Source organism: Trematomus bernacchii, unplaced genomic scaffold (genome assembly GCF_902827165.1).
Source record: "Trematomus bernacchii unplaced genomic scaffold, fTreBer1.1, whole genome shotgun sequence".
Lineage (NCBI taxonomy): Eukaryota > Metazoa > Chordata > Actinopteri > Perciformes > Nototheniidae > Trematomus > Trematomus bernacchii.
This window is the reverse complement of record NW_022987521.1, coordinates 342,789-365,485: the sequence shown is the minus strand read 5'-3', so window position 1 is coordinate 365,485 and position 22,697 is coordinate 342,789. Positions and strand designations below refer to the sequence as shown.

Below are 22,697 nucleotides of genomic sequence, written 5' to 3'. Positions count from 1 at the left end.
TGTTTATTTGTTTGATTGTATAATGTCGGACTTTTGGAGTCCGTCAGGACCGAGTGTCGGAGCAGCTCATAGTAGTTGCTTTAGAGAATTTTACACCCGGAAGTAAGTCTTCTCTCCACTTTGCTTGACAAACCCAGTGATTAGTCCTCAAGCTCTTTGATTGGATGTTTGAGTGGCAGTGCGCCGAGGGTTACGCCGAGTGTCAAACAGCACATTGAAATGGGATGAAACCACGGCAGACTATCCAAAACTGGATTTGAATGGGTCCTCCACATTTTTTCTTTACAGCAGCATGTGTAACAGTTGTAAATATGCAGTGGTGTTTATTTGTAAATCATTTAGTATAATCACACAAATTCTGTGTTTTATATTTGATAATTCTGTGTTCTTTATTTATTGAATGTTCAATACCTGACAAGGTCAGAGATGAAAAACTTGGGTCGCAGGTTCCTCAACAGTGCATTACAAGACATCTATCAATATGTGTGTATACCTCCACCATTAAACTGTCGTATTCTGCACATTTCTTATACTATCTACATACATCTTATAAGAGTATAATACATATGTATAATATCAGTTAAAATAAGTGCTTAAACATACAGTAGTTAACATTGCAGGAAAGCAATATATTAGTACTTTGTCAGGCTTAAAGGTAGGGAAGGTAAGTTTGAGAAACCGGCTCGAGATTATGGGCTCAGAACAGTCTCATAATACACACATGCACACAGAAGGATTCACACTTGTGTTTGTCAATGCACACACAAATGTGTTCCGTTTCATATACATGTAAATAAAATCCAAATATAGAAAAAAGTTTTACATATGTATTTTTGATCCTCACATATTTGTTTTCCGTTTAAAACCGCTGCACCTACAAACACAAACTGCTTTCTGTGCACGGATCGCTGTGCATTCGTGTGTGGGTTTTTTGAGACTCCCCTGACGGTCACCCGATTCGTACTTGTAATTTTTTCTATCTATAGCCAATCAGATGTCTCCTTCATTCTAAGCCAATCACATGAGCGTGCCCCCACGAGGGTATGATTTATTGCGTTCATGACGTAGCGCTTCATGTACGCATTTTGCGCAGTCCGGAGCAGGGTTTCCGCGGACAGAATTAATTTTACCGGACAAATTTGAAACTTACCGGTCATGTTTCAATAATAATAAGAATAAGAAGTAGAATTGTGTAGCAGAGTTTCCGTTAGCAGGTAATTACCGGACTATGACCGGATATGGCTAATAACACGGGAGTAAGGATCATCTCTTTTTTCCTCTCTCCCTCCCTCTCTCCTGACAGCCCGTCAATTTCTCATGCAGCTCGCTAAAACTTCACTCGCGTTTATGTCCATATCGATCAGATCCAGCTCTCCTGATCGGCCTTTATAGAGAGCACCGATCAAACTATTAAGAGTGAATATCGGCCGATAATGACCGGCGGGGCTCCCCCCGTTGACAGTTCACTGTCTAGCACTGGCTTCGTAGTGCACTGATCGATTAGGCTAAGCTAACCTGTAGCTGCTCCCTCCACACTCACAACAACTTCATACAGACATAAATAAAGCAGCTGTATTCGCCATACAGGAAACACACATTTAAAACGGTTTTGCCTGCCGTTTTTGTGTACACAAGCATTCATTAATGGTTCGGAAAGTGGCACTGTACCTTAATAATATAAAGGCTTGTATATGCATGCATTTCCTGCTCGAAAAGTGACAATGTACTGAGAGTGGAAGTGTCCTGAGATTCAGGCAGGCTCCATGGACCTGTCAGCTCCGGACAGCGCAAAATGCGTACATGGAGCGCTACGTCATGAACGCAAGAAATCATACCCTCGTGGGGGCGCGCTCATGTGATTGGCTTAGAATTGAGGAGACATCTGATTGGCTATAGATAGAAACAATTACAAGTACGAATCGGGTGACCGTCAGGGGAGTCTCAAAAAACCCACACACGAATGCACAGCGATCCATGCACAGAAAGCGAGTTGTTTTTGTAGGTGCAGCGGTTTGAAACGGAAAACAAATATGTGAGGATCAAAAATACATATGTAAAACTTTTTTCTGTATTTGGATTTTATTTACATGTATATGAAACGGACCACAGATGACATTTTTGTATGGATTTTGTGTCAAAGCACTTAAGATATTCATTGCTATCGGGATGTTAAGAGCATTCCATGGAATATAACAAAAAGTGTATCTCGAGCCGGTTTCTCAAACTTACCTACCCTACCTTTAATATTTATATGTAGATACCCCCAAAGCTACGTCTGTTTCCGGTATTGTTAATGGCGGATGTATTTTGTTATACACACATTCCTTCACATTTTAATTTTAATTTACATTAAAGTATTTCGTGAGGCCTTCTAAAATGTTTTTAAATATAACTAGGGTTGTTGTTGAAGAGTTTGTAAATTAACATGAACCCAAGCTGTTGCCTGGCAACGTAATCACACAACTTCACGTCCGTTAATTCCACAACCACACACATGGATTAACATCGATTTAATACATTAATGTAGCCTTTGTTTCTGCTAAAAGAGGTGTCGACCAGCTGGGGCAACAAGAAAATCGGCGAAATCGAGTGTGACTATTAATAAATTAATAATTATTATATTAATATTGACAATAACAACCGACCGTCGTGGTAGAGCATTTGCTTGGCATTTCCGGGTATTTCTCCACTGGTTGGGCCATGTTAACAATACTGTGTAACTGTCACATTTGAAGGGACGAAATCGTGACATGTTCACGTCTCCCAGCATGGTAAATCGTCACATGTTCACGTCTTGCTGTGATACCGGGTTGCCTTCAACACACACGAACGCGCACATGACCAATGAGGGCAAGAGATAAGTTTGTGCACGAGATGGAAGGCTGACAGGCAGGTAGGCCATCCAGTTATTTTAGCCGGGCCGGCTCGGATGATTGGTCGTGATTTTTACAGCACTACGGCTTCCACAGATGACATTTTTTTATGTATTTATTGTCAAAGCACTTCATATATTCATTGCTATCGGGATGTTAAGAGCATTCCATGGAATATAATAAAAAGTGTTTCTGAAGTGAATTACCTACCCCACCTTTAAGGTCAAATAATGAGACACCCCCCTCGCACCTCCAAACAGAGCCCCCCCACATATCAAATCCCAATTTAACCCCTGGAAGTAAAACTGCATTGTATGGTGCGCCACCTATTTTTTTTGTCCACACAAATGTCCTCACTTTTTGCCATTTGTGTGGCCAGGGGACAATTATCGAAGAAGCCATTGATCTCAGAGAGTCAAAGAATCTTCAACACGCGTGTTTTCCACGGCGAAAAAAATGCACACTCACGCAGGGTCGGCTCTAGAACAAATCGAATGGGGGGGCAATCATTTACCACAGGGGGGCACACACTGCCGTCAACAACAAACACAAAAACACCAACGCAACTTCAATTTCAAAAAACATGCTGTAAAGTCTATTGTCTTTCACACACATTGCAGGGGTGTAGTGCTATTTTATTCTGAATTCTGGATGTATAAAGGGGTCTGTAGGGGGGATGGTTGGGGTAATGTTTTATTTAAATGGTTATTTAGGTAGTTAACTAAGATACCTAAAGCACCAGGGACATACATTTTGGTTAAAATGTGGAATATGATCATTTTCTTGAGTTTTAAACTACTGGGGTCAAATTGACCCCCGAGGATAAAGGGTGTAAAGTCAATCTGAGGATAACAGGAGGCTTGAACAGGTCACAGACGAGACCGTGAGAATCCAGCAGATGTCTTTGATAACACGTCTATAAAAAAATGTCCATGGACATTTTCCAGATTTTAAAACAAACAACAACTTAAATGTTGTCCTTGAATATATCTTATTATGTAAGCTTTCAAAAGTAACTTATTTAATGGCTAAGCTGCATTCTTTCATATTTTTTCTCAGTGTGTTTATTTTTCTCAAACTTGTATTAAACCAAGCTATCCCTATTAAAGCTAATTAAGTACAATACTGATGTGAGAACACTTCTGTGCACATTAAACATGTTAACAGACTTGATTTTAGCTTGGATGGATTCAAATATTATAGTCATGCTGTGTAAAAGAACATATGACTCATATAACATTCATACACAAACATATACTGTAAGCATATATGGCAAGCAACCAGGTGAATGAAGACATTTGAGTTTTTCTGGGATTGTGGATATGACAGATCATTTTGAGGAGTGTCTCTGTTTTTAATGTTATATATGTTTCATATCTGTGTCATGCAGGGTGGGTCTCACTTCTGTCGTCAGGGCACAGACTGGAGAGCTCTTTGGTCTTCACTTGGTCTCAGTTTAGGGGGTTTGGACAACAACAACACTGCTAAAGTGTTTCTCTTATAGTGTCCGTAGAAAACGTTGTTATGGTAATGAATGCCTCTTGTTCATGTAACCAGGCAAAAATAAACACAAACAATTATATAAATTGAGTCAACACATTTCTTTATTAATATGTAATGTTGAAACTTAATGCAGTGGGTGTTTTACAGTGGGCTTCACTGAGGAAAGAGAAGAAATCCACTGAAAATCATGCGATTATGAGAAATATCCCAAACGCCGAAGTTGGAGGGCAGAACGATGTAGACAACATCTCCCTTCTCCAGCTGAAGAACCATTGAGTTAGACGCAGAGACATAGCCAATGCCATCTTTGTAATCTGCAAGCCTCATCTTCATCTGGTCGTTGTGATAGAGGTCAACAATGGTCCAAACTGAACTGCGGTCCTCCCACGCGTTGAATCTGAAGTAGTAGACTCCTGACGGGGGCTGTGAAGATACCTGCATCAGAGGAGAAGGTCAGTGAGGGGAGATTGTTTCTGGAGCTTCAGCAGGACTTAAGGACGGGTTTTTAAATAAGGAACACGTAGGAGCTCTTGACTTGGTTCTACTGTCTACCATGATCAACTGCAGGAACACTGAGAGATGTTTTAATGGTTTCATTAAGAAAACACTTAAGAACGCTGACAGTCACGTGTGTGTGTGTGTGTGTGTGTGTGTGTGTGGTGTGTGTGTGTGTGTGTGTGTGGTGTGTGTGTGTGTGTGTATGTGTGTGTGTGTGTGTGTGTGTGTGTGTGTGTGTGTGTGTGTGTGTGTGTGTGTGTGTGTGTGTGTGTGTGTGTGTGTGTGTGTGTGTGTGTGTGTGTGGTGTGTGTGTGTGTGTGTGTGTGTGTGTGTGTGTGTGTGTGTGTGTGTGTGTGTGTGTGTAGTACCTGTAGTTGGGTTGTAGGCCTGGCCGATATTGGTGAAGACTTTACTGTACTTCAGTGTGATATCAGTGGTGAAGGGTCCGACATGTCCTGCATCAGTGAGACCGACTGAGAACGCCACCTGAGGACGGTCTGTGAGAAAGAGGAGGAAGCACACAGAGATGAGAACTCATTCACAAACAAAAGAAAGTCAGTGGTTTGGATTCTGATAGTCAGCAGAGATTGATATGTAATATTCTCCTCAGTATACCAGTTATATTCATTAAACAACATTTTCACTCTTCATAATAGAGCGGTGCAGGGATGACGTATTTACCCTGAAGTAAGCTGGTGGTTCCCTCGACAAAAAAGCAACGGGATTTCTCCATAGGATTTAGGAAAATAGCTGGAAATAAGGTCTGTGGAAAACGAGCCTGTTTGATAAATGCACGTTTTGTCTAGCCTACTTTTATAATGTTCGAATCATAAATCTAATGGCCAGAACCAAAATGCTAACTTATGCTATAAAGGAACTACAGCCAAGTACAACAGCACGACTTCAACGTCACGCCAACCATCGTTTTTCAGACACGTCAACTCTTCAGAAATCACCAGTGGGGTCACTGCTGATGGATTTAATGTCCTAGAACAAAACGTGATCCGTCTCTTCAATGTGTCTCAACCACAGACCTTATTTCCAGCTATTTTCCAAAATCCTATGGAGAGATCCCATTGGCTCTGAGACGAGGGAACAGGAAGTGGTGAAATGCTGACTCACTTCCTGGTTTTAGGACTCATTCCTGCACCACTCTATAGTTTCTGGCCGTTTCTCAATCGCGAGGATGCTGGCTTGGTAGCACAGCCGAGCCGAGCATCTTGCTTCAGAAGCAAGGCAAGAATACTTCCTGGCATTCGGAAAACAAAGAGTGGAACAGGCTAGCAAGTGTGCAGGTGTGCGTCATATGAGAGGCCCGCCTTACATCTTCCGCCACAGATTTGGGGAAATTGGTCCATGCGCAAAGCATTGTGGGGATTTTAAGGACGCAAAGTCTACCCATGTGCATCCTCGAAATTTCCCTCAAACCAAGGACGCGGCCTCGGTGGAATTCCAAGTATGCTGGAGATTGGAACAGTCCTTCGGCGGCCCTCGATGACGTAGCATCCTTGAAATATTGGCTTGGAAGCCAATATCCTCGCGATTGAGAAACGGCCTCTGTTTCTCACCTGCGTTCTCTCTCTGGAGCTCCTCCACCTCCTTTTCACTGGAGCTCATCCTGGACTCTAAAGCTGAACAAGTTTAACATTGTTTTAGTCAAATAAAGTTATAGTCTCTTATTTACAATTTCACTATGGCAGATCTTATGTGAAAATAATGTTCTACCATACTAAATATTCACTTTTCAAATTCACTGGAATATTTTGTTGCCTTTAAAACGGCAAACAAATCCTATGTTTTTATAGAAAAATATAATTATATTAGTCATTTCTCCTCTTCTTCTTTGATGACTTTGTACTCCTACCTGTGCTCTTATTCTCACTCGCTGTGACTCGAGCCAGGAGATCTGCAATACAGAGAAAGAGCAGGTTAACAGCTGATAAACAACTACAAAATATCTCATCAATATGTTCGTACTATTTCTGTTAAACATATCATTTACTTCTCTTTACTCACTTTTAAATTCACCATCTGTTTTTTTACATAAAGCAGCCAATCTTTATTTTTTAATAATAGTTTCTTACCTGCGTTCTCTCTCTGGAGCTCCTCCACCTCCTTCTCACTGGAGCTCATCCTGTTCTCTAGAACTGAACAGGTTTAACATGTTTATAGTAAAATATGGTTTTCATCCTCAGTTTATTTCAGTTTCCGTCACTTTTACATATTAGAAAGTTTGACACACGTTTTCTACCACACTAAAGAGTTCACTTTAACCTTGTGTTGTGTTCGAAAGCTGTTACCGTTCATGGTGCTCACGGGTCAATTTTGACCCATGATTTATCTCGGTCCAAAACACTCAAAAATAATGACTATCATCCAATATTGTTTTAACTACATCATAACTAACTTCTAATGCATTCATAACCGTACAATCCTGTTGTAATTTAATTAGGGCTGTCAAGTTAACGCGTTAATAAATGCCACTAATTATTTTAACGCGATTAACGCATGTGTATTTTTTGTCCTCGGCCGCCCCGTAGTTTCAGAGCGCATCGAGTTTAAAATACCATCGACAAGCTGATGCTGACAGCCCCGCTCCTGCCGCCCGCTTGTGGCAGACCACACTTCCACGCTCACCGGCAAGCCCGGACTGGCCATCGGGAGGACCGGGAGGGTGTGTGTATGTGTGGCGCGACTCGAGCGAGGCACACCTTACGTGTTGTTGTTGTTGTTGTTAGCATCTGGTGCTAGCTAGCTGCGCTAACGGATATAAGGAGCTGTTTCAATGAAAACAGAGGAGCGACATTTCGCCGACAACTGCGCCGAGCACTTGACTTTATGCAGGTAGCCAGACAGTGGGACATTGTACGAAAAGTCAGCACACTCAGCACGGATAGTGCGCGCAACATGATTGCAGCGTCCAGGCAGCTCCCGTTCGAGCATATATGCCTTGAGCTGCACATAGCTCAACGATCCATCACAGTGTCTCCACATTCTCACACACACACACACACACACACACACACACACACACACACACACACACACACACACACACACACACACACAGTATTATTGCATGAGAGAGGTTCCAGGTTGAATTGAGGCGAATATTTGTAATGTTCAGAGGTTGTTGTGTTTAATATTCATGAGAATATTTGTCATTGTTCAAATGATAATAAACAAACATATAAAGCATATTTGTCCACTCATATGTTGATAAGAGTATTACAAACTTGAAAAATATCCCTCTAAGGTACATTTAGAACAGATAAAAAATGTGCGATTAATTTGCGATTAACTATTTTAATCGACTGACAGCCCTAAATTTAATGTTATGACCCAAAACACATTACACCACATATTTAAGTAAAACATGTGATTTAATTCACTCATTATATTTCCTATAGGGAAGACAGTGGATCATTATGTTATCTGACTATAATAGACTAATAGAATACAATCTCCCCAAAAAAGTTTTAAATGATTGTTACAGTGGATGAAGTGGGTGGGGGAGGGGTGTCTAAAGTCAAAGATGAATCTTGATTGGGCCAAATTTGACCCTGAGTGACCCACAACATGCTGCTCGGTCTCCCCAGACCCGAACACCAAATTATACACTTTTTTTTTTGGAGACCTTCAGACTTGTCTAAAATGGTCAAAATCAGTTTTGTAGTGTTTATATAGCTGTTGTGGAGGATATCATGAAGCCTCGTTCAGATACAACAAACTAGAGCGTAGTTATTATATAATTTTAACTTGAAACGGGTCATGGGAGACCCGAACACAACATACGGGTTAACTCAGATAGCTTACCTGCGTTCTCTCTCTGGAGCTCCTCCACCTCCTTCTCACTGGAGCTCATCCTGGTCTCTAGAACTGAACACATTTAAAAATTGTAAAAAATAAATGATGGTCAACATTTGTCTTCAGTTGTTATCCTTTTTACAAACCGCGCATTCAAGAATGTTTCTACCATACTAAAATGTTCACTTTCAAATGTTCTCTAGACCGCTTTTTGCCTTTTAAAAATGGGAACACATTTACAGTTTTTATGAAAAAAACAACAACTTTGTATTTTCTCCATTTCTTCTTTGATGACTTTGTACTCCTACCTGTGCTCTTATTCTCACTCGCTGTGACTCGAGCCAGGAGATCTGCAATACACAAAGCAGCTCATTATCTGACAAACAACCACACGTGATATCTTATCAGTATGTTCATCTGATTCTGTTCACCTCTCTTTTCTCACTTTTGTATTTTACACAAAAACATGTCTTTGTATCTTAATATTCACAACATTTCCCTTTTTATGATGTTTCTGTTTCTTACCTGCGTTCTCTCTCTGGAGCTCCTCCACCTCCTTCTCACTGAAGCTCATCCTGGACTCTAGAACTGAACACATTTTAGGTTTTTAATTAGGATTAAAACACACACTCATTGGCACGGGCGTCACTTTGTTTTCAAAAGTGGTGGGGACACTTTATTCAGATAAATAGTATTATTGTAGATGTCACTGTGGAGCTCTGTCACAAACATTATTGTACATGAACATATAAGTAAGCATATGTAAATATTTACCTGCATTCTTGCTCTCGCTGGCTGTCAGTCTGACCTGTGTGGCTTGGTTAAAAACAACAGATGAGTCCTTAAAGTGAAGAGTGTCAGTGATGATGGTTGCTTGTATCAGTGCAGCGTGATGTGGCTCTCAGTGTGTTTTATGTCAGCTGTGTCACCTGTGTTGTCTTGCTCCAGACTCTGGATCTTGATCCTGTGTTCGATGGCCATGTCTCTGAGCTCCTTCAGCTCAGCCCAGACGTCAGTGCTCACCTGGGTCTGACTGCTGCTCTGATCGTGGGCTCCTTGGATATCAAAGTCCCCCTCTTTCTTCCCTGTCCCCCCTCCATCCTCACCCTGAGCCCCCGTCCAGAGCAGACAGAGCAGCAACGCCGGAAAAACTGCAGCTCTCCTCATTCTGAAATATCGCAGTTCAGACAGAGAAGTGAGACACGTCTCGCTCTGTCCCCGTCTTTATATCCACGTTAAACAGGTCACTGACGAGGCCGTGAGAATCCAGCAGATGTCTTTGATAACACATGTGAAAAAAACGTCCATGGACATTCAAACGGTCAGTAGCTGAGACGTAGGTCATTCACGTGACGTGATTCAAGATGGCGTCTGTGTCGGCTCGCCGCTCGCTCAGCTCTCTACCTTTAGCTATCCTGTTTTTGTTTTATGTTTGTCAGAATGTCTCTGCTCTGCTCGTTATGATCGCCAAGCTCTCCTCCACCTCAGACCCTCACTGGAGTTGATATTGCTGCCCAAACCTACATCTGGCAACCATAAATCGTCCCCCCCCCCCTCTACTGTCGGATATCCCCACTTACCTACGCAGGTCACACTGCATCCTGCCTCGCCGAAAGCGCTTTCGACGACGGGGAAAGCGTGGTGGTGCACTGGTCCATCTGAAGGCATACCTGACGGCTTCTTCTGTGAATTATCCACGCCTCGGATGTCATGGTCCTCCCGCTGCACGCCATGTGAGGGATCGGTGGATTCGCCCCGTTTTTCCGGAGCTCCGGACTCTGAGGGGGCCGCTGGCAGCTCCTCCTGCCCGACTGACTGCTCCCGGCCCGCGCGGCGTTCAACACGCACATCTTTGTCAGCTGAGACGCACTACACCTTCGGCAAGCCCGGAGCGAAAACTTTGCATGGCTTTGCTCAATGCTAGGTCGATAGCAAACAAAACGTTCCTGCTAAACGACTTCTTCACTTCTCGTGAACTGGATTTTATGTTCCTGACGGAGACCTGGGTCCACGCTGGCGAGTATACACCGTTCTCTGAACTTCTTCCTCCTGACTGTACATTCTTCAGCTCCCCCCGTGCCACTGGCCATGGTGGGGGCATAGCATCAGTGTTTAGAGCTAGCTTCCAATGCCGATTGCTTCACCCTGTAACTAGCTATGCCAGCTTTGAGTTGCAGCTTTTTGAACTGAACCCGGCCTCGCCTATACTCTGCGCAGTCGTGTATCGTCCGCCAAAGTGTAATAAGGATTTCATAAATGACTTTTCTGACTTTCTGTCCGGGATCATGGTGAAATATGATCGTGTTTTGATCTCCGGAGACTTCAATGTCCATGTGTGTTGCGAGTCCAAACCTCTGGTTAGGGACTTTTTAAATCTCCTTGATTCTTTTGGTCTCGTTCAGTCCGTGGCTGGCCCAACACATGAAAAAGGACACACTTTGGACTTAGTATTATCGTTTGGACTGTCTGTATCTGTGGATGAAATATGTGCAGCAACGCGTATCTCAGACCATTTACCGGTTCTGTTTACAACCTCCATTCCTTCCGCAGGAGTCGAATCACGTGCCCCGGCGCGTCGTCTGCGTTCGATTAACCCCTTGACTGCCTCACAGTTCTCTGATGTTTTTAATGCTTCTCCGATCTGTAAATTAGATGTGAACTGTGCTTTTAATGCTGATGAGCTTATCTCCATGTTTGATTCGACATGCACACTAATACTGGATTCTGTTGCTCCTTTCACGCTTAGACGCACCAAAGTTCTATCAGAGCCGTGGCTCAATGACTGTACTCGTGCTCTCAGACGCGCTTGCAGGCGTGCAGAGAGAAAATGGAAAAAGGATAAACTCCATGTCTCCCTAGAAATCCTTCGTGCTTGCCTTTCTGACTACCAGACGGCAGTCAAAGCAGCCAAAACAGAGCACATTTCTCTGTTCATCTCCAAAAACAGCCATAAACCTCAGGTTCTTTTTAATGTCCTCAACTCTATCATTAATCCCTGTGATGTTTCTTCTATTGTCCCATCGACTACTCTCTGTGATAAGTTTCTTACATTTTTTATTGAAAAGGTATCTGCTCTTAGGCTAGCCCACACTAGTGCTACCCCAGATCCTGCTCCTTTTCTGTGCCCTGCTGTCCTCGACCACTTTGAGCCTGTATCCCTCTCTTCTCTCTCGGATGTAGTCAAGCACCTGCGGCCGACAAACTGCATCTCAGACAGCATTCCCTCTCGCCTTCTCAGAGATGTTTTTGATTCAGTTGGAGCAAGTATTTTATTACTTTTAAACACCTCTCTTACCTCAGGATGTGTCCCAGCTGCCTTCAAACATGCCGTGGTTAAGCCACTCCTTAAAAAGAAAAATCTCGACCCTTCCATTCTCGCAAATTTTAGGCCCATCTCCCAGCTACCTTTTTTATCAAAAGCCCTGGAGCGAGTAGTCTACGCCCAGCTGCAGTCTTTTTTAACCATCCATGGAATCCATGAAAAGTTTCAGTCTGGCTTCAAACCCATGCACAGCACTGAAACAGCCCTTTTAAGAGTTTTTAATGATCTGCTCCTAGCCGCCGACTCAGGTAGCCCGGCTGTCCTGGTGCTGTTAGACCTGACAGCTGCCTTTGACACTGTGGACCATAGCATCCTGCTGTCACGGCTTGAACAGTCCGCTGGCATCACAGGCTCTGCCCTTGCATGGTTCAGGTCCTACCTGACAGACCGTAGCTTCTCAGTGCAGCTAGGTGCCTTCTCCTCTGCCAAAGCCCCTCTTACCTGTGGGGTTCCCCAAGGCTCGATTCTGGGCCCCATCCTTTTTCTACTGTACATACTGCCCCTAGGTTCAATTCTCACAAAACATAACATTCCCTTCCACTGCTACGCCGACGATGTACAGATCTATCTGCCTCTCAAAGCAAATGTCACACAATCACTACAGCAGTTGATGGACTGCTTAGCAGAGATAAAATCCTGGCTGAGCAAAAACTTTCTCAACCTCAACGAGAGCAAGACTGAGGTCATCTTTTTTGGACCGCAACCTCCAGCATCTCCAATTGATATTCTGGGCTCTATCAAAAAAAACATCCTCCCCTCGGTCATGAACCTTGGAGTGACCTTCACTAACACTTTTAAATTCGACAAGCAGGTCAGCACCGTAGTAAAATCCTGCTTTTTTAAAATAAGACTATTGGCCAAAACCAAGTCGTATTTATCTTTTAATGACTTAGAAAGGGTTATTAACGCCTTTGTAACCTCGAGACTGGACTATTGTAACGCTCTGTATGTGGGTATGGACCAGGCCTCAATTAAACGCTTACAGCTAGTCCAAAACGCTGCTGCACATTTGCTGACTGGCCACAAAAAGCGCGACCACATCACCCCTATTCTGGCCTCACTACACTGGCTTCCAGTTCGGTTCAGAATTGATTTTAAAATCCTTTTATTTGTTTTTAAAGCACTAAATGGGCTGGCTCCGGCCTATATAGCTGAACTGCTCCAGCGCTACACCCCAGCCAGAGCTTTAAGGTCTGCTGACCAGCTGCTGCTGGTAGTGCCCAAGACCAGGCTAAAAACCCGAGGACACCGAGCCTTCGCAGCAGCTGGCCCTAGGCTCTGGAACACTCTGCCCCTCCATGTGAGGTCGGCCCAGACCCTAGGGGTTTTTAAATCAAAACTAAAAACACACTTCTTCTCTCTGGCTTTCTAGTTAGAGTAGAGCACGACTCCTGACTTTTCCGTGTGTTTTATTTTTATTTTGTTTTTAAGATATATCTGTTGTAATTTATTGTCGTTTATTGTGATTTGTAGTAATGTGTTTTTATTACATGTACAGCACTTTGGCTCGACCAAAAATCGCTTTTAAATGTGCTTTATAAATAAAACCTGATTTGATTTGATTTGATTTGATTTTCTAGATTTTAAAACAAACAACAACTTAAATGTTGTCCTTGAATATATCTTATTATGTAAGCTTTCAAAAGTAACATCTGTAATGGCTAAGCTGCATTCTTTCATATTTTTTCTCAGTGTGTTTATTTTTCTCAAACTTGTATTAAACCAAGCTATCCCTATTAAAGCTAATTAAGTACAATACTGATGTGAGAACACTTCTGTGCACATTAAACATGTTAACAGACTTGATTTTAGCTTGGATGGATTCAAATAATATAGTCATGCTGTGTAAAAGAAAATATGACGTCCTTTTGTATTTATTAACACTTTAATGCAGAGTTTTTGGGACTTGAGTTGGTCTTGGTCACAAGAACCCTTTTTGAAGGTCTGGTCTCAGAATCAACCTCATTTTGATGAGTTTCTGTCTCTGACAAAGAGGTCAGAAAAGAAAGGAAGATTCCCGGACATACAAGTCAACTCTGTTTTACATTTCTCATATAACATTCATACACAAACATATACTGTAAGCATATATGGCAAGCAACCAGGTGAATGAAGACATTTGAGTTTTTCTGGGATTGTGGATATGACAGATCATTTTGAGGAGTGTCTCTGTTTTTAATGTTATATATGTTTCATATCTGTGTCATGCAGGGTGGGTCTCACTTCTGTCGTCAGGGCACAGACTGGAGAGCTCTTTGGTCTTCACTTGGTCTCAGTTTAGAGGGTTTGGACAACAACAGCACTGCTAAAGTGTTTCTCTTATAGTGTCCGTAGAAAACGTTGTTATGGTAATGAATGCCTCTTGTTCATGTAACCAGGCAAAAATAAACACAAACAATTATATAAATTGAGTCAACACACTTCTTTATTAATATGTAATGTTGAAACTTAATGCAGTGGGTGTTTTACAGTGGGCTTCACTGAGGAAAGAGAAGAAATCCACTGAAAATCATGCGATTTTGCCAATCATCATAAACGCCGTGGTTGAGAGAGAGAACGATGTAGACAACATCTCCCTTCTCCAGCTGAAGAACCATTGAGTTAGACGCAGAGGCATAGCCAGAGCCATCATTGTAATCTGCAAGCCTCATCTTCATCAGATCGTTGTGAAAGAGTTCAACAGAGGTCCAAACTGAACTGCGGATCTCCCACACGTTGAATCTGAAGTAGTAGACTCCTCTGACGGGGGCTGTGAAGATACCTGCATCAGAGGAGAAGGTCAGTGAGGGGAGATTGTTTCTGGAGCTTCAGCAGGACTTAAGGACGGGTTTTTCAATAAGGAACACGTAGGAGCTCTTGACTTGGTTCTACTTTCTACCATGATCAACTGTAGGAACACTAAGAGATGTTTTAATGGTTTCATTAAGAAAACGTACAGTTGTGTGTGTGTGTGTGTGTGTGTGTGTGTGTGTGTGTGTGTGTGTGTGTGTGTGTGTGTGTGTGTGTGTGTGTGTGTGTGTGTGTGTGTGTGTGTGTGTGTGTGTGTGTGTGTGTGTGTGTGTGTGTGTGTGTGTGTGTGTGTGTGTGTGTGTGTGTGGTGTGTGTGTGTGTGTGTGTGTGTGTGTGTGTGTGTGTGTGTGTGTGTGTGTGTGTGTGTGTGTGTGTGTGTGTGTGTGTGTGGTGTGTGTGTGTGGTGGTGTGTGTGTGTAGTACCTGTAGTTGGGCTGTAGGCCTGGCCGATATTGGTGAAGACTTTACTGTACTTCAGTGTGGTTGGAGTGGTGAAGGGTCCGACATGTCCTGCACCAGTGAGACCGGCTGAGAACGCCACCTGAGGACGGTCTGTGAGAAAGAGGAGGAAGCACACAGAGATGAGAACTCATTCACAAACTGTCTATTAAACTAAGAAAGTCAGTGGTTTGCATTCTGATAGTCAGCAGAGATTGATATGTAATATTCTCCTCAGTATATCAGTTATATTCATTAAACAACAGTTTGACTCTTCATAATAGAGCGGTGCAGGGATGACGTATTTACCCGGAAGTAAGCTGCTGGTTCCCTCGACAAAAAAGCAACGGGATTTCTCCATAGGATTTAGGAAAATAGCTGGAAATAAGGTCTGTGGAAAACGAGCCTGTTTGATAAATGCACGTTTTGTCTAGCCTACTTTTATAATGTTCTAATCATAAATCTAATCTCCAGAAGCTAAATGCTAACGTTATGCTATAAAGGAACTACAGCCGACTACAGCAGCACGACTTCAACGTCACGCCAACTTAAGATCCATATTCAAACATACAGATTCTAAATGGAACGAGTTGAAGCGTTTGTTTGAACAGTTAGCAGGAGGCAGGTACTTGCTTTCAAGCAGAACAGGGCAAACAAACTTAGAGGAGTGTTAACGTGTTCGGCGTAATGACGTACAACGACCTCCACAACTTCTGTAGTCCTATTCAGCCACTTGGTAACAACCATCGTTTTTCAGACACGTCAACTCTTCAGAAATCACCAGTGGGGTCACTGCTGATGGATTTAATGTCGTAGAACAAAACGTGATCCGTCTCTTCAATGTGTCTCGACCAGAGTTGGGTGTAACGCGTTACTTTGTAACACGTTAATGTAATAATATTACTTTTGTCGGTAACGGAGTAGTGTAACGCGTTACTTTTATAATTCAGTAATCACACTACAGTTACTAACATTGCCCCGACACGCGTTACTTCGTTACTTTTATAAAATCAGTCATAATCACACTGACAGACAAGAGGGGTTTCCGCCGCAGGTTTATATGTACGTAATCTGCGCGACTTGCGCGTCCACATCTCCGCGTGCAGTGCTGCATAAACATGGCTGAGTCAGCGATAACTTTCGAGGGGTGGAGGTATGCCCATTATTTTGAGTTCGTCCGAAGAATAGACAGGAATGTGACGGTGAGGTGCAAACTGTGTCCAGGCCAGAAGCTGTTATCCACTGCTGTAAACACCACGTCAAACCTCAACAAACACCTGCAAAGAACACATGCTAAGGTGAAGCTAATAGCTAAGGACCCCCGAACCCAGAGTGAGGATGTTGTGAGTGCGCCGCCGCCGACTCCGAAGCAGCAAAAATTAGAATTTGGAGGACCGGTAACCAAAGCAGAGATGGACAGGCTTGTAGCATCCTTCATAGTAGAGGTAATGTTGCCCATTTGCACAGTGGAATCACCATCGCATCGTTCAGAGATATACTGCGCAAAATACAGATAGCAGGAGACAGAGGACAGCCATGGTCAGAGCTATCTGGATCAGTCTTATGCGACAATGGAAACTGAACTAAAGAGAACATTTGAAACTTTAGCAGTCTGCGTGATCTGCCTGTAGGGAGGGGCGGGCCGGCCCTGTGAGTAAAGTAACGAGTAAAGTAATGAGTAAAGTAACGAGTAAAGTAACGAGCTACTTTATGTAGAGAGTAACGAAGTAGTGCAATATATTACTTTTTTTTAGTAACGACCCCATCTCTGGTCTCGACCACAGACATTATTTCCAGCTATTTTCCAAAATCCTATGGAGAGATCCCATTGGCTGAGACGAGGGAACAGGAAGTGGTGAAATGCTGACTCACTTCCTGGTTTTAGGACTCATTCCTGCACCACTCTATAGTTTCTGTTTCTCACCTGCGTTCTCTCTCTGGAGCTCCTCCACCTCCTTTTCACTGGAGCTCATCCTGGACTTTAAAGCTGAACAAGTGTAACATTGTTTTAGTCAAATAAAGTTATAGTCTCTTATTTACAATTTCACTATTGCAGATCTTATGTGAAAATAATGTTCTACCATACTAAATATTCACTTTTCAAATTCACTGGAATATTTTGTTGCCTTTAAAACGGCAAACAAATCCAACGTTTTTATAGAAAAATATAATTATATTAGTCATTTCTCCTCTTCTTCTTTGATGACTTTGTACTCCTACCTGTGCTCTTATTCTCACTCGCTGTGACTCGAGCCAGGAGATCTGCAATACAGAGAAAGAGCAGGTTAACAGCTGATAAACAACCACAAAATATCTCATCAATATGTTCGTACTATTTCTGTTAAACATATAATTTACTTCTCTTTTCTCACTTTTAAATTCACCATCTGTTTTTTTACATAAAGCAGCCAATCTTTATTTTTTAATAATAGTTTCTCACCTGTGATCTCTCTCTGGAGCTCCTCCACCTCCTTCTCTCTGGAGCTCCTCCACCTCCTTCTCTCTGGAGCTCCTCCACCTCCTTCTCACTGGAGCTCATCCTGGACTCTAGAACTGAACACATGTTAGGTTTTTAATTAGGATTAAAACACACACTCATTGGCACAGGCGTCACTTTGTTTTCAAAAGTGGTGGGGACACTTTATTCAGATAAATAGTATTATTGTAGATGTCACTGTGGAGCTCTGTCACAAACATTATTGTACATGAACATATAAGTCAGCATATGTAAATATTTACCTGCATTCTTGCTCTCGCTGGCTGTCAGTCTGACCTGTGTGGCTTGGTTAAAAACAACAAATGAGTCCTTAAAGTGAAGAGTGTCAGTGATGATGGTTGCTTGTATCAGTGCAGCGTGACGTGGCTCTCAGTGTGTTTTATGTCAGCTGTGTCACCTGTGTTGTCTTGCTCCAGACTCTGGATCTTGATCCTGTGTTCGATGGCCATGTCTCTGAGCTCCTTCAGCTCAGCCAAGACGTCAGTGCTCACCTGGGTCTGACTGCTGCTCTGATCCTGGGCTCCTTGGATATCAAAGTCCCCCTCTTTCTTCCCTGTCCCCCCTCCATCCTCACCCTGAGCCCCCGTCCAGAGCAGACAGAGCAGCAACGCCGGAAAAACTGCAGCTCTCCTCATTCTGAAATATCGCTGTTCAGACAGAGAAGTGTGACACGTCTCGCTCTGTTCCCGTCTTTATATCCACGTTAAACAGGTCACTGGCAAGGCACGTGACAATCCAGCAGATGTCTTTGATAACAAATGTGAAAAACATCCAAACGTCCTTGGACATTAACCTGATTTGAAAGGAAACAACAACTTGAATGTTGTCCTTGAATATAGCTTATTATGCTTTCAAAAGTAAATGTAATGGCTTAACTGCATTCTTCCGTATTTTGTTCTCAGTGTGTAAGGGTTGTTTTCCTAGACTTGTACTAAAGAGGACATATTTTGCTCATTTTCAGGTTCATATTTGTATGTAGTGTCGAGGGGTTAAATTGTGCCGGGGCTGTCCGGGGCTCATAGGACGATGCTCTGACGTCATCACCCACGCACATTTGTCATGTTTACAAAAAACGTTAAAAATGGTCTTGTTCTTAATATAGACTATTTAGGGTCGCTATGTGTTGACTTTACTTTAAAATAGCAGATCTCAGTGACCGGATATACTTTTTTGGGCTTAGTGAACGTGTCTCTTCCTTGGAGGAGCAGCATCGCCCGGACTCCGCTGCACGTGCAGAGAGTGTGTGTGTGTGTGTGTGTGTGTGTGTGTGTGTGTGTGTGTGTGTGTGTGTGTGTGTGTGTGTGTGTGTGTGTGTGTGTGTGTGTGAGTGTGTGTACACAGAGAGTGCCGCCAAGCGACCCGACCCGTGTTGTAACAGATGTACTCACATGCTGTTGGCCATACTCACGCAGCCCTATGAACTGAGATTACCACACAAATTTTCTTTAGCAAGTGTGTAGAGCAATATTGATTTAAAATATGAATTTGAAGGTTGGATATTTTTACAAAAAAATGTTGTGTATATATTAATATTTTAAGATGTCCATTTATTTATTTGTAGTACTTTCTATTGTTATTGTGTCATTTGGTGGCATCAATGTGCATTTGGTACAGATAATGGAGCAGATTCTTTAGGGCCACATATCCAGTAGGCCTATATAGTGGCGAAGTCACGCCCATCTACTTCCGCCCCATGGGACCTTATTTCGGAAAAATTATGCATTGAAGTCAATGGAGAGAGAAAACTTATCTTTGGATCCCGTTTGAATTGTGCCATGAATTACACGTATGATGTTTGTCAATCTTAAAAAATCATTTCCATGTCAAAAAAGTCACAGTTTGTCGTAAAACTGTTGAAATATTAGACTATGAAAAATACGCAACTAGAAAGACTACAAATCCCAGAGTCGCGTAAGTGATGTCACAATTGTTTTCCTCCACTAAGAGATAGCTAAGATCAGCGCCATATAGATATAATCTATCTATATGGCGCTGGCTAAGATAAGATAACTTTAACAAGATGCCTGTGTGCTTAGTACCAGGTTGTTATCATACCAGCAATGGGTCTTGCTCGTTCTTTCGCTTCCCGTCTGATGAAAGGACCAGGAGTGGCTGGATCAAGTTAGCTACCAAGCTAGTAGCTAGCACGTTAGTTAGCATTACAGCCTTGTCCTTTTTATTAGCCTTAACATGAAGTAACATTAAGTAACCCAAAATGTTAAACAGTAAGAGTAGTAGTCATATTTCGTGAACCCTTTGAAGAGTACTGTCACCGGTGTGATCATTCTATAATACACAATTTAAGCCCGGGGGAGAAATGCTAATGCTAACGCTACATTAGCATCGGCGATCTTTTCTACTTCATGCTATCTGCACAAATGGTTGACATTAAACATTAAAACGACCAGGCAGTTCAGAGAGAATCAAAGGAAGGCAGGCAGGCAGCTTTGCATGACATTCTTCAGGACGTGTTTCATTGTGGTGATAGTGAGGATAATCAATCCTTTTTTTGACAAGACAGTAGTGACGGCCATCTTGGTGACGTGTGTTGTTGTGCAAGACCGGAGATGTAGTTCATTGAGCGTTTCACACAAACAAATGTGTTACTTACATCATGTGTAATTCGTGGCACAATTCAAACGGGATCGAAAGATAATCTTTCTCTCTCCATTGACTTCAATACATAATATTTCCGAAATAAGGTCCTATGGAGGTCCACCGGAAGGGGAGGGACTTCGCCACTCTATAGCCCTTAAAGGTAGGGAAGGTAAGATCGGAGAAACCAGCTCGAGTGCGCTAGAATTTGAAAGTATGCAGCCGAAAAAAATCTGCCCCTTCCTTCAGACTTCCTTACAGAGCCCCTCCTCCAAAACACACGAACGTGCACATGACCAATGAGGGCACGAGATAAGTCTGTGCACAGATGGAAGGCTGACAGGCAGGTAGGCCATCCAATTATTTTAGCCGGGCCGGCTCAGATGATTGGTCGTGCTTTTTACAGCGCCACGGCTTCCACAGATGAATTTTTTAATGTATTTATTGTCAAAGTATTTCATGTATTCATTGCTATCGGGATGTTGAGAGCATTCCATGGAATATAACAAAAAGTGTTTCTGAAGTGAATTACCTACCCCACCTTTAAGGCCACACAAATGTCTTCACTTTTTGCCATTTGTGTGGCCAGGGGACAATTATTGAAGAAGCCCTCAGTCGTTGTTTAAGAGTCTTGAACACGGGTGTTTTCCACAGCGAAAAAAATGCACACTCACATGAAAATGATGTTTGCAAACCCCCAAAATAGATGTTTTATTTTAACATGCAAGCTAAGCATTCTGGTTCTCTGACAAGAAAATCAAGCAACAAGACAACATTTACTTCAGGCTAACAGGACAAACATCATTGCCGCATTTTTTTGGGTAATTTTAGAGTATTTATTTGAGTTTACTTTTAAGTAGAGTAGCTTCGAATGAAATTCTTGCAACTTTTGATTCGCATTTCTTTGTTAATCCAAATTCTGTGTGGTCTTTATTTCATGCTAGCACCATAATCCGTGTATTTACCGTCCAATTGTTTTTCTTTATTAAACAAGTAAACGGAAGAGCGTCTGAGAGACGTTTTTGCTTTTTACCTTACTAATTGGTCTAATGGTCATTGGAGCGAGGGGCGGGGCGAAACTCACGGAAGTGATTTCAAAACAAAAGCACTCGTGTGCTTGGAACAGTGATAATATTATAAATCAAGCCACTTCTGTTAAGTTTGATGAGGGAAAAAATGATTTTTTCCATTAATTCTTTGTGAGTTTGACACTGTTGGACTCAGTACTAGTGAAACTACTCCCACAAGTACTATGAAGTACTTTTACTATGTACATTTCCAGTAATCCTCTGTCAATGTCCCCTCCTAAGTACAAGAATGCATGTTTTTCTGCTATTTTTAATAAGCATTAAAAAGCCTTTCTTCCTGAGACTGATATTATTGGACACTCCACCATGTCAATACGTTTCTCTTTTTGTAGTGTATTGGTCTTTTGTAGAGGTTTTTCATTGCCTGCTAAAATCTTGCCTAGGGCAGCAAATTGGTCAGAATTTGAAACATGTTCGGCTATGGATGCCTAAATCCATGAGTGGGAAATATAATCTACTCGTCCAGTATTGGATCTTCTAAAGTTTCACCATCCCGGAATAAAACAATAAATCTATCTAGGTTATTGGGTTATTGGGTTATTGGGTTATTTTTCAATATTTGGCAGATGGGACCAGAAAGGGAGGTGTAGCTCAACAGGAACCTTTGATCTTGTGTTGGGTAACATTGACTCTGTAAACACCACTCTTAAAGTATGTGGGTCACACTGCAGCTTTTCTAAGTAAAATACTTTGATAAATGGTAGTTTTAAACGCTTTTGCCTTTTTACTTCTGATGCTAACTGATGTGAGTCCCATGGTCCCCTGAAGTGGCTGAATTACTTTAAATATAGTGTATATATTCAGGTTAACAATACACGTCCTATTCTTCATAAAGCAGGAGGCTAGGACACCCACAGTCAATTACTAAGAACATCTATGTAAGGAGGTCTTTTTAGGTTTTAAACAATAATATGATCTATTAGGATTTGACTTCTAATGGATTATTTTTACTTTACTTCATGCACTGGTTAATACTGCTTGTTGTTAGCTTCTGTTGCGCTAACGGATAAAAGAAGCTGTTTCTACAATAATGTGGAGGAGAGCTCTCTCCTGTCAGACTGAGAGGCTCAGTGAGGTAAAGGACTCTGAGGGTTTAGATAGTTCACAGTCTAAGTTATCTCAGTGGGTCTCAAACGTTTTGATCACAATTTATGTAAACAAATATTTCCAAGGCACTCCTTTATAATTATTAGGATAAATAACAACAGGTTTGAAATCATTCCAATGTATACTATAGGACAGTAAACCAAAAATATCATTTAAAACTGGAGAGATTAAAAAAGATG

At 42.1% G+C, this 22,697-nt stretch overlaps 1 protein-coding gene across 10 annotated transcripts in view; it reads right to left on the bottom strand.

Annotated features, from left to right (window-relative positions):
- LOC117472452 (girdin-like) overlaps positions 1-22,697 on the bottom strand; it is a 50,874-nt gene that overhangs the window by 9,000 nt on the left and 19,177 nt on the right. For 7 of the 10 annotated variants that reach the window (XM_034117635.1, XM_034117661.1, XM_034117713.1 and 4 more), the window contains 4 exons: positions 17,452-17,493; positions 8,691-8,753; positions 6,739-6,780; positions 6,443-6,505 (listed from right to left, as the gene is read on the bottom strand). In XM_034117635.1, the coding sequence (XP_033973526.1) occupies positions 6,443-6,505; positions 6,739-6,780; positions 8,691-8,753; positions 17,452-17,493 (210 nt within the window). Of the gene's footprint in view, positions 1-6,442; positions 6,506-6,738; positions 6,781-6,958; positions 7,022-8,690; positions 8,754-8,989; positions 9,032-9,206; positions 9,270-9,455; positions 9,498-9,610; positions 9,864-17,451; positions 17,494-22,697 lie in introns of those variants that run through there. The other 3 variants (XM_034117669.1, XM_034117688.1, XM_034117679.1) reach the window with 3 other exon arrangements.